This window comes from Adiantum capillus-veneris, chromosome 20, assembly GCF_014529385.1.
Source record: "Adiantum capillus-veneris isolate H3 chromosome 20, ASM1452938v2, whole genome shotgun sequence".
NCBI classification, from domain to species: domain Eukaryota; kingdom Viridiplantae; phylum Streptophyta; class Polypodiopsida; order Polypodiales; family Pteridaceae; genus Adiantum; species Adiantum capillus-veneris.
Genome location: NC_140950.1, coordinates 33,375,562 through 33,392,192, shown reverse-complemented (window position 1 = coordinate 33,392,192; position 16,631 = coordinate 33,375,562). Strand labels below are relative to the sequence as shown.

The window sequence follows — 16,631 nt, the reverse complement described above, 5'->3', positions numbered from 1 at the left end:
CTACTAATTGGGAGGCTTCTCAAGCTAGTGGCTCTTGAGTCTCGAGTCTTGAGACGGTTGGTATTGTGGTTTGCTCCCCTTGTAGTCTCATTATGGTATGTGTCACCTTTGGTTTTTTTGTAGCGCCTTGGCGAGCCTTGTTAGCCAAAATTAAGCGAAAAGTATATTTTGCTCAATGTTATGGCTCAACTTTCAAGTCTTATCTCTAAATTCTACTCTTGAAATTATTTAAGAGCTCTAATCTATAATTGCATGTGTCGTTGCGTATGGGCATTGTGTCTGTTGTGTATGTATTATGACCGCGGCACCGCACCTCACAATCAAGTCATAATAAGGTTGAATTGTCACAAAGTGATGACGTGTCTGCCCAAGAGCATGCGGGAAACCCTAACCTTGACTACTGCTGAAACCCTAATTTCTGGAAACCCTAACCCTAAAACCTGCAAACCCTAAAACCTGCCAGAAACCCTAACCCTACCCTGGGGCAGCAGAACTGGAATCCCAGAAAAAGCGCCAACGTGATGATGTGGCGGAATCCTGTAAATTGCGGTAGCTGATGCTTTTGCGTGAGATAGCTTTTGCGGCAATTGATGCTTTTTCTCAATGCAATTTGAAGAGAGAGACTTCGCTTTATTTTATGAAAAGCTCTAGAGAGAGGGCTTGTGAGAGAAAAGAGTTTTGCTTTATTTTTAAGCTTTTGGGGCTCTGCTTTTGGCATCCCTTGTAAACTTTAAATAAATGGTTTCCGCTCACACTCTGCAGAGCATCTGGACGCAGAGTCTGAGAGTGAGACCCGATCCACTCTTGTACTTTCGAACACTGATTAATACATAAAGAAATACCGAAAGGGGGCCAGTCTTTGGGGCCAATATCTCTAGGCACGGAACTCCGCCGGGCCAGTGCAAATCTATTGTGAACTGTGAACTGTTTTGAAGTGGTTATTTGGTGCTGTAGTGATTGATTCTTGACTTGGAGTGTCCAAGTCTGTTACAATGGTATCAGAGCACGGCCGATTTCTCTTCTACGGGAAATCCGATCCCAATTTATTTTTCCGCGGCACCTATGGCTTCACACAAGGATCAATCGACTCCCTCTGCATCCGGAGATGCGGTCAAGGATCACAACAAAGATTCCGACAGAGAGTATGGCCCGCCTCGGCCTACTCGGGCGAAGCAACGAGAGATGAAGCGTCGTCAATTGATCGGCGATGCAACAAAGATGATGCTCAGTTTTGCGAAGGATCGGAAATTGGCAAAATATATGAGCGAGACTTCTTTTCAGGAAGTGCACGAGCAATGGCAGAAAACCACAACACCGCCCCCGAAACCCGCTCTCAAGAAACCTTCTGCTCACAAGACCTATTCAGAGAAGGAATTGGAAGAGGTGGTTGATGCACGGATTGCTCAGCTTTTTGACGTGCAGACAAAGCCCAAAAAGCACGGCAAAAAGCAGAAGAAAGGCATTGACTTCCCGGGTTATTTGGGTCACCAGTCGACATTTGATAAAACAAACAAACAGAAGAAGCGTGTTCGATTTGAAGAAGTACCCAGTTCTTCTTCTTCTTCTTCTGACAGTTCTTCGCCCTTCAGATTCGAGCGAAGAAGACATAAAAGGCAAAGCAAGAAACAACGCTTCGGAAAGGGCAAGAAAAAGGCAAAGTCTAAATCTCGCCCAGTGAGTGACAGTTCTACAGAGGACTCGTCTACAGACAGTTCAGACTCTGATGACGGAAATTTTTATGTGAACAAGAAGAATTTTTATAAAGCCAACCAATATAACTTTTTGGAAGATAAACGCAAGAAAGTCCAAGAGTTTAAGGAAGTTGGACAGTCGATCAAATTTGACACTTTTTCAGGATACAAAGATGCTTCGAAGGCTTTGTCTTTTCAGTAGTTTGACATCGCTTTCGCGGGAGGACGCTATTCAAAGCACTCCAAGATTCGGAGAGCTGCCTCGTATTTTCAGAGGAATGCTCGAACTTGGTGGTCCATGCTTCTGTTAAACAAGACTGCGCCAGTTAAATGGCTGAAATTTAAGAAGCTTTATATTTCTTCTTGGTAGACTCAAGAGTATGAACGCGATATACGAGCTGCTTGGAACCATCTTCGGATGACCAAGAGAGATACAGTGGATACTTATTGCGAGAGATTCTGGAGCTCTTTTCTACCCGCCTCTTCATTCAAGAAGATCTCGTTCAGAGAACAGATTGAGCGGTTTACCTTGGGTCTTCCTACAGAGATCCGAGATCACTGCTTGGAACAGAAGTCAGCTTCTATTCAGGAGTTGATGAGTCATGCGAAACGGGGCTTTGCCATTCACTCTGGCAGTCTGACCTACCCCATCGATGAGGTCATGACACAACGAGCAGAACAGACTTCAGCGAATGAAAGTAGAAAGAGAAAGAGCGACCCAAAAAGGAAGGATGCACGACCCAAGCTTACTCCTGAGGAGAGAGCTCGCTTCATCAGGGAGGGGAAGTGCTTTGGATGCGGGGAACATGGACATATCTCCGCGAAGTGCCCTAACAAGGCACCGAATGAACAAGATGAAGAAAGGCCAAAAAGATCTAAAGCAACTGAGAGACGTGGTAGAAAAGGCAAATAAAAAGCAGAACTGGTACCACATGGCGTGGGACCTGAAATGAATCAAATGAATGAAAGTACAAACTTTGCCGCTTTTGGGGCAAAGTGAAGGATCGGAAAGCTCTTTTGAAGGAGCCAAGGCCAACTTCTTTTCACTTGGAATTGGCGGCTCAATTTGAAATTACGCCCGACAGGCTGAGGCCACTGGCAGAGGTAGTTCAACGGGCACCCGGACGAGACGTTGCCATTACACCGAGCATTGGCAAACTTCGTTTGCAATGACAGGGGTGTTCAGGGCACGCGAGTGACGTTCAACTCGAAATCCCTTGGTACCACAAGAACTACGCCGAGGTTGACTACCGGGCCGAGAAAGCGACTTTGATAAATGAAGGGCTCAGAGATTGTACTTGATGAACTTCAGTTTCTTTACTCATTCTTTTGGGAGAGAACTGAACGATGGATAAAGGTTGAATATGTTTTGACATGAACAAAAGAATGCCAAGATTTTTCTCCACACTCATCCCGATTGCCTTTTAGAGGGCCTGAAGATCATACCATTGATCTGATACCTGGAAGCACACCACCGAACCGGCCACCTTACCGTGAGAGCCGAGCACAGAATGAAGAGATTATGAACCAAGTGAAAGACCTCTTGGAAAAGGGTCTTGTCCACCCTAGTACTCCACCGTATTGCTCTCCAGTGTTGTTGGTTTTGAAGAAAGACGGATATTGGAGAATGTGCATCGATTATAGAGCTCTCAATAAAATCACCATCAAGAACAGATTTCCGATTCCTAGGATCGATGATATACTCGACAGATTACAGGGATCCTCTTGCTTTAGCAGGATTGATTTGAAGAGTGGATATCATCGATCAGAATCACGCCGGGAGACTTCTACAAGACAGCTTTTCGGATGATTTTTGGGTTATTTGAGTTTTTGGTAATGCCTTTTGGCTTAACCAATGCTCTTGCGACATTAAACCGGATGATGTACAGGATTTTTCGAGAGTACACGCTATTTGTTGGCACTTTTCTTTGACGATATCATTGTTTTCTCCAAGAATGAGGCAGAACGCAGAGATCATCTGCTTCAAGTCTTTCAAGCATTACGAGATCACAAGTTAGTGATTAATGCAAAGAAAAGTTAATTTTTCCTACCAGAGATACACTTTTTGGGACACATTGTCTCAGCAACAGGAGTGTAAATGGATCTACCCAAGATAGAGACTATCCGTGATTGGCCCGATTTGAAGAATGTCCATGAAGTTAGAAGCTTCTTGGGACTGTGTTCGTACTACAGGCGGTTCATTCGAAAGTTTGCAGAGGTTGCTTCCCCTTTGCCTATCTTGACACAGAAAGGAGTCCCTTTCTCGTGGGGACCCACAGAGGTGACTGCCTTTCAGACATTCAAAGAGAAATTGACTACGGGACCAATTTTGACTTTGCCGGACTTGCAGAAGTCATTTGAAGTATATTGTGATGCTTGTGGTCGTAGTCTGGGTGCGATCTTAATGCAAGAAGGCCATGCCATTGCTTACGAGAGCCGATTGTTCTCAAGGCCGAAAATGACAGCACAGATTTATGAGAAAGAGCTTTTGGCGGTTATCCATGCTCTTACTCAGTGGCGGCATCACCTATTCGGAGCGGATTTTACTGTCTTCACAGACCATCAGAGTTTGCGCTACTTCTTGTCACAGAAGCAGCTTTCGGAAAAGCAAATGCGGTGGGCGAAAGGACGTTTGCACCTATGTCGTACATGCTCACAGTCAACACTGATGTATTCAACACCTGTCGACACATGTGCAACACATACATGCTCATTGTCAACCCTGGTGTATTCAGCACCTCGTCGACACATGTATTGCTTGCGTGTGAACCCTGTCCCAATGACATAGTGGTAGCTTCGCACTTTGCCATTGCTTGAGTCACTAACTTTCCAATGACAAAATTGTAGCTACACATTTTGCCACTGTCTTATAGTACACGTTGGGCCCAGTAACACTTTCGAGCATACCCAAACCGACAGTTCAAGAATGCAGTTACACATGTACCCTTTAATAGAAGCAATTACTGTATCCTTGACAAACTGACAAGAAATACTCACTTCTATAGCACTAACCAAACTTTTGGACATTCCATAAGAGCAATTGCCAAACTGACAATCTGTACAGCTCTAACATTCATGTAACATGTATTTGATTTGAGCTCACTTTAAATACCATGTACATCATTTGTTTCAGAAGCCATTGTCACACTGACAATCCATGTAGCTTTGAAACTCAAGGGGTCAAGGTAGGTTGCAAATCGAAGGCTTCAAGGTAAAGTGATAACACAATTGGTGACTCTGCAAGTTCACCTTCTTCCATCCACTTAGCATCCATTGGTGGATAGTTTCTGAACTTTACCAAGTAACGCCTAGCAACCTTGCCTTTCACTTTTCTTTCTTTATGTGCCAAAATCTATTCCGGGACCAAGATCTCGTCAAGTTCCTCGACTTCCGGCTGATCTTCAGCTGGCATATCCTCCTGGCACCGCACTGTACATAGGAGGGAAAGGAAGCACTCCATAGCTCTTAACCTGTGACAAAATCTGCAAATGAGCCTCTTTCCCCTTCAAATTCAGCGCCACCTTCTCTTGCATGAGGAAGTGCACAGAAATGTGCCACTTGGCACATTTACAAGTCATTTCATGTTTCGGGGTTGCCGCCTAAAAATCTCCCAACCGGTTGCCCAGTTGACTTCACGGCAGAGTAAGAAAATGTTCCCCTTGTCATTCCGGAGGTACTGACGCAAACACATTTTCAGGTCCCAAAATAGCAGTTCCCTAAATTTTAGGAGATGCTGCCATTGTATCTTTCTAGGTCATCTGACCCCCTTTGTACACTGCAGCCACACCCAGAATTGAAATGTAGCCTCTGTAGCAAAGGATTCCACTTTGGCTAGTCAATGACCCCACTTTTGCTAACCATAGTCCTTGTCCAACCTTAGTGCTCTCTTGCCCTCAGGCCTGGACTCCCTCTGGACAGTTCCACACTAGCTATGCAATGCAGGGCAATTAGATTTCCCGAGGGGTGTTTCCAAAAAGTGAAAGTAAATAAATAATAAGAAACAAATCAACAAAAAGAATAGATAGTAGTCACACGCTGGTGACAGCGAACATCTTGTCACAGTTTCACTTCCAAATTATCCATGTTCAGGGACAGAAAAATGTGGTGACAGATGCTTTGTCTCGAAAGCCGTTGGTTCTGGCTATTTCCGCGATATGGTCGACCAGTATGCCACAGATACAGATTTTGCAGACGTTTTCACACGGATACGGGATGGAGAGACAGTAGCGGGATATTCCATTCGGGACGGCTACTTGATGAGAAAAACCATGTTGTGTGTTACACTGTTGAGGGAAAAGGTTATGACTGAATGCCACTGACGGGTCACCGCGGCATTGCTACCACCATGAAAGGGGTAGAGAGATACTTCTTTTGGCCGAGACTCAAAAAGGATGTGGAAGAGTTTGTGCGCAGTTGCTTCGTATGCCAGAAGGTCAAGTTTGACAGGCATAAAGCACAGGGATTGTTACAGCCTTTACCCATACCCACCCGCCCCTGGGAAAGTATTGGAATGGATTTCATTTTTGATCTCCTGAGAACACAGAGTGGTCACGATGGTATCTAGAAAACAGTCAAGCCGGATCACTTAGCGAGAGTGTTTGTGGCCCAGATTTTCAAATTACATGGCATGCCTGAGACGATTGTCTCCGATAGAGACCCCAAACTTTACGAGTTTGTTTTGGAAGGCAATTTGGGAGAACATTGGCACGTGATTGCAGTTCTTGTGATCGTTCCACCCCCAGACTGACGAGCAATCTGAGATTGCCAATTCAATGTTCTAGATTTATTGAAGTCTTATATCTCGGATCAGAAGACTCAACGGGGAAAAGTACCTACCTTTGGTGGAATTTGCCTACAATAACACGATACACTCTTCGACGGGGAAGGCGCCATTTGAGATTGGTGAAGGTGCTGCAAAGGTTCCACCCTTCCTAAGCACGAAAGATAAGATTTTTGAAGCGGATGAATATACGTGAGACTTAGCTACGGCTTTTGCCAAGGTTCGCAAAGACTTTGCAGAAATCTCAAGAACAGCAACGCATCGCCATTGTCACGACTTGAAATTGAAGGAGGATGATTGGGTGCTCTTACGTTTTGAGAAGGCACGCCTGAGAAAGAAAAAGGGAAAGGAGAGGCTTTTTCCAAAGCTTAGTATGCGATACTACGGACCTTTCCAGCTCTCTGAAAAGATAAATGATGTCTCCTTCCGACTAAAACTGCCTGATACTTGGAGGATTCACAATGCATTTCATGTGAGTCTCTTGAAACCCTTTAAAGGTGATGTGGCTGATGATGGGGAGCCTGATGAGCAACCCGAAGTGGAAGAAAACGAGGAGATCCTTGTTTCAGAACAAATTTTGGCACATAAGGATACGAAGAATAAAGGTAAAGTCCGAAGGCGATTCTTGGTTAAGTTCAAGAACTATCCTGCATTGGATGCGAAGTGGATGGAGGAGGAGGACCTAACAAATATTCCTCAAATTGTGAAAACTTTACCTCGAGGCTTTTGGTTTAGCATAGTCTACTCCAAATGGAACCCAGAATTCAGCTTGGCTGGAGATCTGGTGCAGTGGGATGCACAAGAGAGGAGTTACTTCGCTCCTTTGTCAACAGATGCCTCGATTTTGATACTAAAGTCACTGATGTCTCTTTGAGCTTCAGGGATACTGAGAGATGACAGTATTCTGCTGGATGACTTTATGAAATGGAATTCCTGATTATGATACTGATTTGTTCTTGACTTCTTTTAAGTGCAGGAACTGATAGACGAAATGACTGCAGCATTTTGGTTTGATTGATCTTGAATAGACATGGTTGCAATAGGGGTTAGTCAATCGGACATCGATGAGGTCGCGATTGGATCTAGATGCGATTGCTAACTACATTGCCGATAAATCATGGTCTAAGATCCGAATGAATGTTGAATGTCATGTGATGTCCTGTGATGTCTAGTGATGTCGTGTGATGTGACTGTCGGTTGGTACATGTGCTAGATGTGTGTTCCTAGTACGTAGGTACTAACAGTCAGTGTCTGCTAAGACGGTTTATGGCCTCTGTCTGTTTTGTAGGCGTAATCGAGGGCGATTACAATGCTTTCAAGAGGGGGGTATGTCACAAAGTGATGACGTGTCTGCCCGAGAGCATGCGGGAAACCCTAACCTTGACTACTGCTGAACCCTAATTTCTGGAAACCCTAACCCTAAAACCTGCAAACCCTAAAATCTGCCAAAAACCCTAACCCTAACCCTAAAACCTGCAAACCCTAAAACCTGCCAGAAACCCTAACCCTAACCTTAGGGCAGTAGAACAAGAATCCCGGAAAAAGCGCCAACGTGATGACGTGGCAAAATCCCGTAAATTGCGGCAGCTGATGCTTTTGCGTGAGATAGCTTTTGCGGCAGCTGATGCTTTTTCTCAACGCAATTTGAAGAGAGAGACTTTGCTTTATTTTATGAAAAGCTCTAGAGAGAGCTTGTGAGAGAAAAGAGTTTTGCTTTATTTTTAAGCTTTTGGGGCTCTGCTTTTGGCATCCCTTGTAAACTTTAAATAAATGGTTTGGACTCACACTCTGCAGAGCATCTGGACGCAGAGTCTGAGAGTGAGACCCGATCCACTCTTGTACTTTTGAACACTGATTAATACATAAAGAAATACCGAAAGGGGCGCCAATCTTTGGGGCCAATATCTCTAGGCACGGAACTCCGCCGGGCCAATGCAAATCTATTGTGAACTGTGAACTGTTTTGAAGTGGTTATTTGGTGCTGTCGTGATTGATTCTTGACTTGGAGTGTCCAAGTCTGTTACATGAATGGTCTTCAAATCGTGTTTTTTGTGGGTATTAGAGTCAAAGAACTCTAGTACTACTTGTATTCAATCGCATAACGCTAAAAAATGTATTATTTGGGTGTTTTTTAAGCCTCTCGTTCCGTGCCGTTCTCGTTCCGCACCCGTTCCCATCCCCCCGTTCCGCAAGAAGGCCCGTCGTCATTCCCGTTCCGCGTTCCGGGTAACTCTGGTCATTACCTCTATGGTGCCCACTTCATGGTATGGACAGACCACCATTCATTGAGATCTCTCTGTGATTGGCCTGACCTTGGTCGCAAGGCAAGGTGGGTCGAGCTCATGCAGGAGGTCGACTTTGAGATACGATATTATATATTATAAAGACGCTACCAATGCGGTGGCTGATACCCTTAGGAGGATCTCGAAGGCTCGTGTTCTTTCATTTACTGAAATCTCAATTGACTTCTTTCTCTCTCAAAGGGCGTTGCCAGACAGATTTGGCAATGAGTCCACGAGGGATTACATACCTTATTTTGATAATTCTTCTTTAGCTGAGCTTTGTGCCTCAAGCACTACTCCATAGAGTTTGGCCAATGTGTGGCCAATCACAAAGGTCCTACAAAAGTCTTTCCATCTACTTGGAGAGTGGAGCCGCTCTTCTTAGGGAAGCCAATGATGCAGATCTTGAGGCCACAAGGCTAGCCTCATTTTCTCTTCCTCCAAAGTAGGGTGTACAATTTGCGATTCTTCTTTTTGTGATTCTTCCCGTACCTCTTTGCACAGGTTTTTCTTCACCAACGCACCCATCCATCCTTCATGGATTCAATCTTCTCATCTGCGCTTGCAATGATCACCATTGTGAGCTCTTCCTTGATGGTGTATGGGTCCATCTCAGAGATTTCTCCTCCTTCAAAGGAGGTCTCATAGAGACTCCACCTCCTCTTTGAGGAGGTCAATCTCCGGTCTCATCACCCCCTCCTATTGTGTCCAATACTCCTCTTTCTTCCACTCCTCTTATAATTGCTTCCATTCTTCCTCCCATACTTTCTTCAAGGCCTCGGAGCCCCTTTCCTTGAGCAATTCCACTTGAAGTGAATTGATGATGCCAAGGGAGCTTGCAGTTCGTCATGACGGCCACAGGCACCAGGTCATTTTAAGATCTTCCACACTAGCAAGGTAGCTTAATAGGAGTGGTTCTCCTATGATGCAAGATAATGGCCTTAATCCTTCCATATAAAACACTAATCCTAATGATGTAGATCTCTTGCAGTTAATATAGCTAGGTTCACTTGTAATGAGAGATGATGGCTACATGAGTAGATCAAGCCTCCTAGGTTCAAAAGCTTTACATTATAAACCATTGATGCACGCATATGCACAAGACCACCAAGATGGAAAGCTTGAACCATGCTACCACCTCTTTCAATAAGCAGGCTAAAAACAAACTTACTTGAAGGTCCTCAACGCTTGATCTATGCCCCTGGAAAGGCTTACTGTCGACAACCCACTTCCCGTCAGCTGTTGGCTCCCACAGGTGAATCGCACTCTTACAATCACCTACAAACAAAATAAATCAATAAATCTGATAGCATAAAACAGACATCTTTACAAACTTGACTTTTAATATTATTGCATACCTGAAAGCAATCTACCAGGAACTACGGAACTCCAATCCAGGGAAAAACCCTCATCCTTGTGACCAGTATATATATGAAGAGGGGCTTGCCTAAAAACATTACTTAGCCCATTGCTCACTGACGGGTCTGCAGTTAACAAGGCCCGTAAATGGGCACTCATGTCCCAAACCTGGACATAGCCGTTATCTCCCCAAGATGCTATAATGTGTGGTTGCTGTTGCATTGATCGCACACGATTTATACCACCTTGATGGGAAATCAAGCGTGCCTGTAAATAAAGAGAGGTCCCGATGATCAATAAAGGAAGTGCTGGTGATTTGATGTAAGAAAGCCGGCGCTAGAGCTGCACCTGCAAAGCAGGCCCCTTCAGATTTGACACAGAGCCTGTCTCATCGTCCTCATCGCTGCTGCTGCTATCACTGTCATCTTCTTCTTCAGGATTAGTAGGCACAAGCTTACGTCTTGTGCCAGTGATATTAGATAATCTGGCTACCACTACTGAATTATTTGCTGCCTCACCAGCCTGAAAGTAACATTCCAAAAAAGCTCGAGATCTCTTCAACTGAAGTGTAAACAGGAAACATGCATTTAGAGCAGAAAAAGTGTGTGTAAACCTGTGTTCCAGCAACACAAAATAGCGTATGGGGAAACTCGTTTCGCACCAGTCCTAGCTCATCACGAAGAAAATCAAAACTGTAGAGAAAATTAGACATGATAGACATTAAAAACAACAGAAATCCAACAAAAATCAAACTGAAATCCCTCAACCTTAGCAATACAAGCAAATCTCACATCAACAAAAAACAACCAACCTTAAGCAAGGCCAGCCAAAATTGAAGGCATGTAAGCAATCATAAGCAGACGGATCAAACTGAAGTTGTTCATTATCTTCCAGTCCATCAACACCTGGCTGCCATACCTGCAGACGATGCAACTTATAATGAGTGGATAATTGTACGCCTTAAAGTCTACTTGCACATTACTCAAAAGTTCAACAGAATTTTTAGTACAGATCCTGTCTTTGTCTTACCACATATTCAAATATCATTTGAAGTACATTGTGATACTTGTGGGAGCAATATTGGTGTTGTTCGATAGCAGGATGTGTACATTATTGCCTATAAGAATCAGCTTTTTATCAACAAAACCAATTTTAAAGGTTTGGGAGAAATAACTTTTGGGAGTGATACATGCTTTAGGTCCTCAGAAGCATTACATGTTAGGAGTTGTATTTTCGGGAGCAATACATGCTTTAAATTCTTGGAAGCATTACTGTTCAGGAGCTGATTTTATGGTTCACACAGTAGCATCAGAGTTTGTGGTACACTTTGACACAAACCAAACTTTAAAAGCAGCAGATGCCAAGTAAAAATTTCCTTTCTTTCTTTGATTTTCAGATTGTTCATGTTTCTGGCAAGAGAAAAAGAAAGTGATAGCAGAAGTTGCAAGCTATATGTGGCAGCAATGTTTCTGTTATGGGAAGATCATCCAAAGATACTTGTTGAGCTCTAGATACTGAATGGGCACCCCATGCGGACGAAAAATTAAAATTGAAAACGACTTTAATACTTTAAACACTTGAAATTGAAAGAGATCTTCACACTGGAGACAAGACGTGAGAGTGGCGGAGTTCCATTCCCAGAGCCACCGCCCCCTAACTAGGCACCCCTTACGGTATTTCTTTATTATTGCTCTTCAAAAGTACAACTGCCAAGGAGAGGCACTCACCAACTGCTCAGAGAAAATAACTCCCCCAAGGCACTCTTTTAAGGGCCTTGGCTTATTTTTCCATGATAAAAAGCCCTCGGCTTTTAATATCCCAAAAACGACAGAAGTCAATTTTCCTTGGACAAATCAGGAAGACAAACATCTGATTCGACCATGACAATAATTGAAATTATGGCATGTGTGAAAGCATTTAAAACGTCGAACCTCTTGCTAAAGAGTTTCTTCGCGATTAAGTAAAGTGTAAATTTGGTTGCTAAGGTTGATTGGATTGATCTCTAGAAGATGATCAGGTCTATAGAGCATTATTTTGAATAGCTTTAGCCATTTCAAGTGCAAAGATAAGTTTTCCCTTCACAAGTTTATAGCTGACAGCGCTTTGAAGTACTCTTGGGGGAGAGAAGGCAATCTAGTAGTATAGCGCTCACACTGATCCTCTAAGGTTAAATTTTTGAAGAAGGAAAGTGGAAGACATCCAAGAATCTTTAGTTGTGATCTTTCATGGTTTCGATGGCTATATCTTCAAGTTACCAATTTTACCATAAGTTGCTGATGTCCTGATTGTCTATATGCTATATCTTCGAGTTTCAAGAATAATTTTACTCACTAATGAGTCAACGCTCTCGAATTGTCTAGCGTCAGAGGTAGTAACACTTGAGGTATTACACAAGGCATTATGTAATTCAAAAGCTGTTCGAATTCTGTAAAACCCGCATACTCTAGTAGTACTGACAGTCCAACGTCACCGCGAAACGTTTCAGCCCCGAAACATTCCATGGGCAAAACGCGGTGGTTCACCCTGAAATGTTTCAACCTCCATGAAGGTCTTAGTGAAACGTCTGACTGAAACGCCACTGTACATTATACATGTATGTGTATGTAGTGAATGCTGAATATCACGTATAGTCTAGATAAATTGTAGGATTCATATATCTTAATATTACAACTAGATACAATCTCCATGTCACATGTGAAGAGAGAGAGAGAGAGAGAGAGAGAGAGAGAGAGAGGAAGAAGACCCGTCTATTTCAATCATAGCCTACAAGGGTTGAGAGAAAGTACTTATTCACCCTCTATGTATAGTGAATGTGTGTGAGATGTGCAGAAAACAGAGAGGATCGACAAGGTCTTGTAGGAATATTCGTTCAATAGGTTAAACATATTGTTGCTAGTAGTAGACGAAAAGCACATGCTATGTTCCATTTTGTAATATTAAGATATATGAATCCTACAATTTATCTAGACTATACGTGATGTTCAGCATTCACTACATACAATCTCCATGTCACATGTGAAGAGAGAGAGAGAGAGAGAGAGAGAGAGAGAGAGAGAGAGAGAGAGAGAGGAAGAAGACCCGTCTATTTCAATCATAGCCTACAAGGGTTGAGAGAAAGTACTTATTCACCCTCTATGTATAGTGAATGTGTGTGAGATGTGCAGAAAACAGAGAGGATCGACAAGGTCTCGTAGGAATATTCGTTCAATAGGTTAAACATATTGTTGCTAGTAGTAGACGAAAAGCACATGCTATGTTCCATTTTTCAACCTTAAATTCCATAAACATTAAAAGAGAAAACATAATTTTTTTGGCGAAGTTTTTATGGAGAGATTTTCTTTTTCAGGCATTTCGGTCATTTCTGTCACAAAATGACGTCGTGGCATGTTTACCTGAGAAATTGACTGATAAAATGTCTTAAGTTATCCCAACTTATGGGGCCCTGTCCAATGGGGGGCCAGAGGACACTAAGACTTTAAAAATAAAGATTTTGTGTTGGGAATGCTCACATGGCAGGTTGTACGAACGACCGCAAATTGTAGCGCAATTTTCGCTGGCAGCTTTTGGCACTAGCTGGAGATACCAAATGCTTTTGAAACTTGAAGCTTTTCATGTTTTGCTTTTGGGGCTCTGCTTTTGGGGCATCCCTTGTAAGAATAAAAGAGTCCTTGGGGCCTCACTCTGGAGGGCATCTGGACGGAGAGTTTGAGAGCAGAGGTCCCTTGGGAGTTGTACTCGGTATTTCTTTATCATTAATCATTGCAAAGTACAACTCCCGAGGGACCTCTGCTCTCATACTTTGCATCCAAATGCCCCCCAAAGTGAAGCCACAAGGGCTCTTTTATTCTTACAAGGGATGCCCCAAAAGCAGAGCCCCAAAAGCAAAACATGAAAAGCTTCAAGTTTCAAAAGCATCTGGTATCTCCAGCTAGCGCCAAAAGCTGCCCATGAAAATTGTGCTACAATTTGTAGGCGTCCGTACAGCCTGCCACGTCAACAGCTAGCGTGATTTACGATTGTCCGTACAACTTTTTACGTCAGCAGTCCCCACGCAAAATCTTTATTTTTAAAGTCTTAGTGTCCTCTGACCCCATCAACGGGACCCCATAAGTTGGGACAACTCATGACATTTTATCAGTCAATTTCCTGGGTGAACATGCCACGTATTCATTTTGTGACATACCCCCCTCTTGAAAAAATTGTAATCGCCCTCAATTATGCCTACAAAATCAAACATAAGCCAAATACCAGTTCAGTAGACACCGACTCTAAGCATTATCGCACTAGAGAACACATAGCCAGCACTTGCACAAAGACGACAGCCATTGAACATTCAAATCACATCACACAAAGTCCATCGAGATATTGAATCATGATCTATCTGCAATGTGTTTAACAATCACATCTAGATCTATCCCAAATCTCCACAAGTGTCTCAAATGACTAATTCTTACTGATGTCATGTCCATCTCATCAGGAATCACGAGACCAAAATGTTGCAGTCATTTCGTCTTTCAATCACGCACTCAAACACTACTCACATAAGAGAGCATATATATATCAGATTCATTTCGGGGATTCCCAATTCAATTACTTCTTTCATAAAGTCATTCAACAGAATACTATTAGCCCGATCAGTATCCCTAAAATCCAAAGGAAAATCAGTGACTTTATTCCATCTAGGCAATCTGTGACAAAGGAGCCGAGTAACTCCCCTCTTGTGCAGTCTCACCTGCACTAGATTCAACCCGCTGATCTCCGAGAACTCTTGGACTAGTCGAAGCTAGACCAAAAGTATCAAGGTAAAGTTCCAAATCTGAGGAGTATCTGTTATGTCCTCCTCCTCCATCCACTTCGCATCCAATGCCTGATAGTTCTTGACTAAGAACCGCCGTTCACTTTACCTTTCACTCTCCTTTCCTTGTGAGCCAATATTTGTTCTGGAACGAGAATCTCCTCACTCTCTTCCACTTCACGTTGCTCCTCAGGCTCCCTGTCCATTGGCACCTCACCTTTGAAAGGTTTCACACACTCACATGAAAAGCATTGTGAATCTTCCAAGTATCTAGCAACTTCAATCTAAAGGATACATCATTGATCTTCTCTTGAATCTACAAAGGGTCATAGTACCACATACTTAGCTTTGGAAAAATCCGCTCTGTCATGTGCACGTGGCTCTGTGTGCCACGTGGACATACTTTATCGACTTCCAGAGCCAGTTTTCCCCGTCTTCCTAGATAGGGATGTCTAGAATCCTAGGAGGATTAGTACCGGCAATTTTGTGAGCCTGTTCGTAGGACCTCCATGTCTGGACAAATCCATTAGATTAGGTTTTCCAGTTTGGAACCTCTTGCATAAATGGTTTGTATACGCGTTTTGACAGATGTTATTACACTACGGTGGGCATCTGGCATGACGAGCATGTAGTTCTAGGTTAGAGGAATCCAACGTGCCAGACTGCGCATCGATCGGATTCTCGGGTGGGCAGATGTGCGACAATCTCACCAAGTTTGGACCAATTTTTAATAAATCATTTTATGATTTAGTTGTTGGAAAAACTGGTGGACACTTGCCCTACCTAAGGCCTAATAATTACTTTAAGGCCTATTCTTTCCCTATAAAGACACCCAAGGAGCTAACAGCATTCTCATTCTCTCAGGGACTGCAATCCAGCTAGCGTTTTTAGAGAGGAACAACCAGCGTTTTCAGAATTCAGCCCTTGGTGTTTTCAGCCCTGCACAACAGCCAGCGTTTTCAGTTTTCAGCCCATCGCCGTCGCGGTGCGGGTGAGATCTAACCTACACGGCTGCGGTCCAGTACTTTGGCAGCCCATTGAGCCTCCTCTCGGCCATTCCCTCGCCGGCATCGAGTGCTCACATTGCTGCCCATCATCACCGTCATCGAGATCTGCGTTTTCAGCCCTGCTCTACGCGAGACATCTGCTGCGTTTTTCGTCATAGATCTGCGTTTTTGCAGCCATCATTCGCCCCTTTATTCCTCTCACATCGGGAGCGCAAATCAGCCCCAAATCTACCCTTGGTGACCATCCGCAATCCCACATCGAGAAGGATCCAAAGGTGCATCAAATCAACCCCGGAGGTGCCTCTTCCCGAGGAGTTACCGTGGTGATTTGTCATCGTCAAGTCATTAGAGTCTGCATTGAGGTATTGCATTGTGTATACATTCCATTTACGCAATCTAAAGCAAATACCACATCGGGAGCGCAAATCAGCCCCAAATCTACCCTTGGTGACCATCCGCAATCCCACATCGAGAAGGATCCAAAGGTGCATCAAATCAGCCCCGGAGGTGCCTCTTCCCGAGGAGTTACCGTGGTGATTTGTCATCGTCAAGTCATTAGAGTCTGCATTGAGGTATTGCATTGTGTATACATTCCATTTTCGCAATCTAAAGCAAATACCACATCAGTAACGGTGGGGGGGCCCTTGAGAGGGTTGGTTAGGACCCCATCCGGTGTCGTTCTCTTCTCTCTCTTTCTCTCTCCCTCTACACATCTCT

At 43.7% G+C, this 16,631-nt stretch overlaps 1 protein-coding gene across 1 annotated transcript in view; it reads right to left on the bottom strand.

The window, feature by feature from the left end:
* Window positions 1–16,631, bottom strand: part of LOC147432340 (Transducin family protein / WD-40 repeat family protein) — a 48,916-nt gene that overhangs the window by 22,229 nt on the left and 10,056 nt on the right. The window contains exons 3-7 of the mRNA XM_086492321.1: window positions 10,924–11,030; window positions 10,726–10,804; window positions 10,461–10,634; window positions 10,112–10,379; window positions 9,925–10,031 (exon numbers count right to left, since the gene is read on the bottom strand). Of these exons, the coding sequence (XP_086348447.1) occupies window positions 9,925–10,031; window positions 10,112–10,379; window positions 10,461–10,634; window positions 10,726–10,804; window positions 10,924–11,030 (735 nt within the window). The remainder of the gene's footprint in view (window positions 1–9,924; window positions 10,032–10,111; window positions 10,380–10,460; window positions 10,635–10,725; window positions 10,805–10,923; window positions 11,031–16,631) is intronic.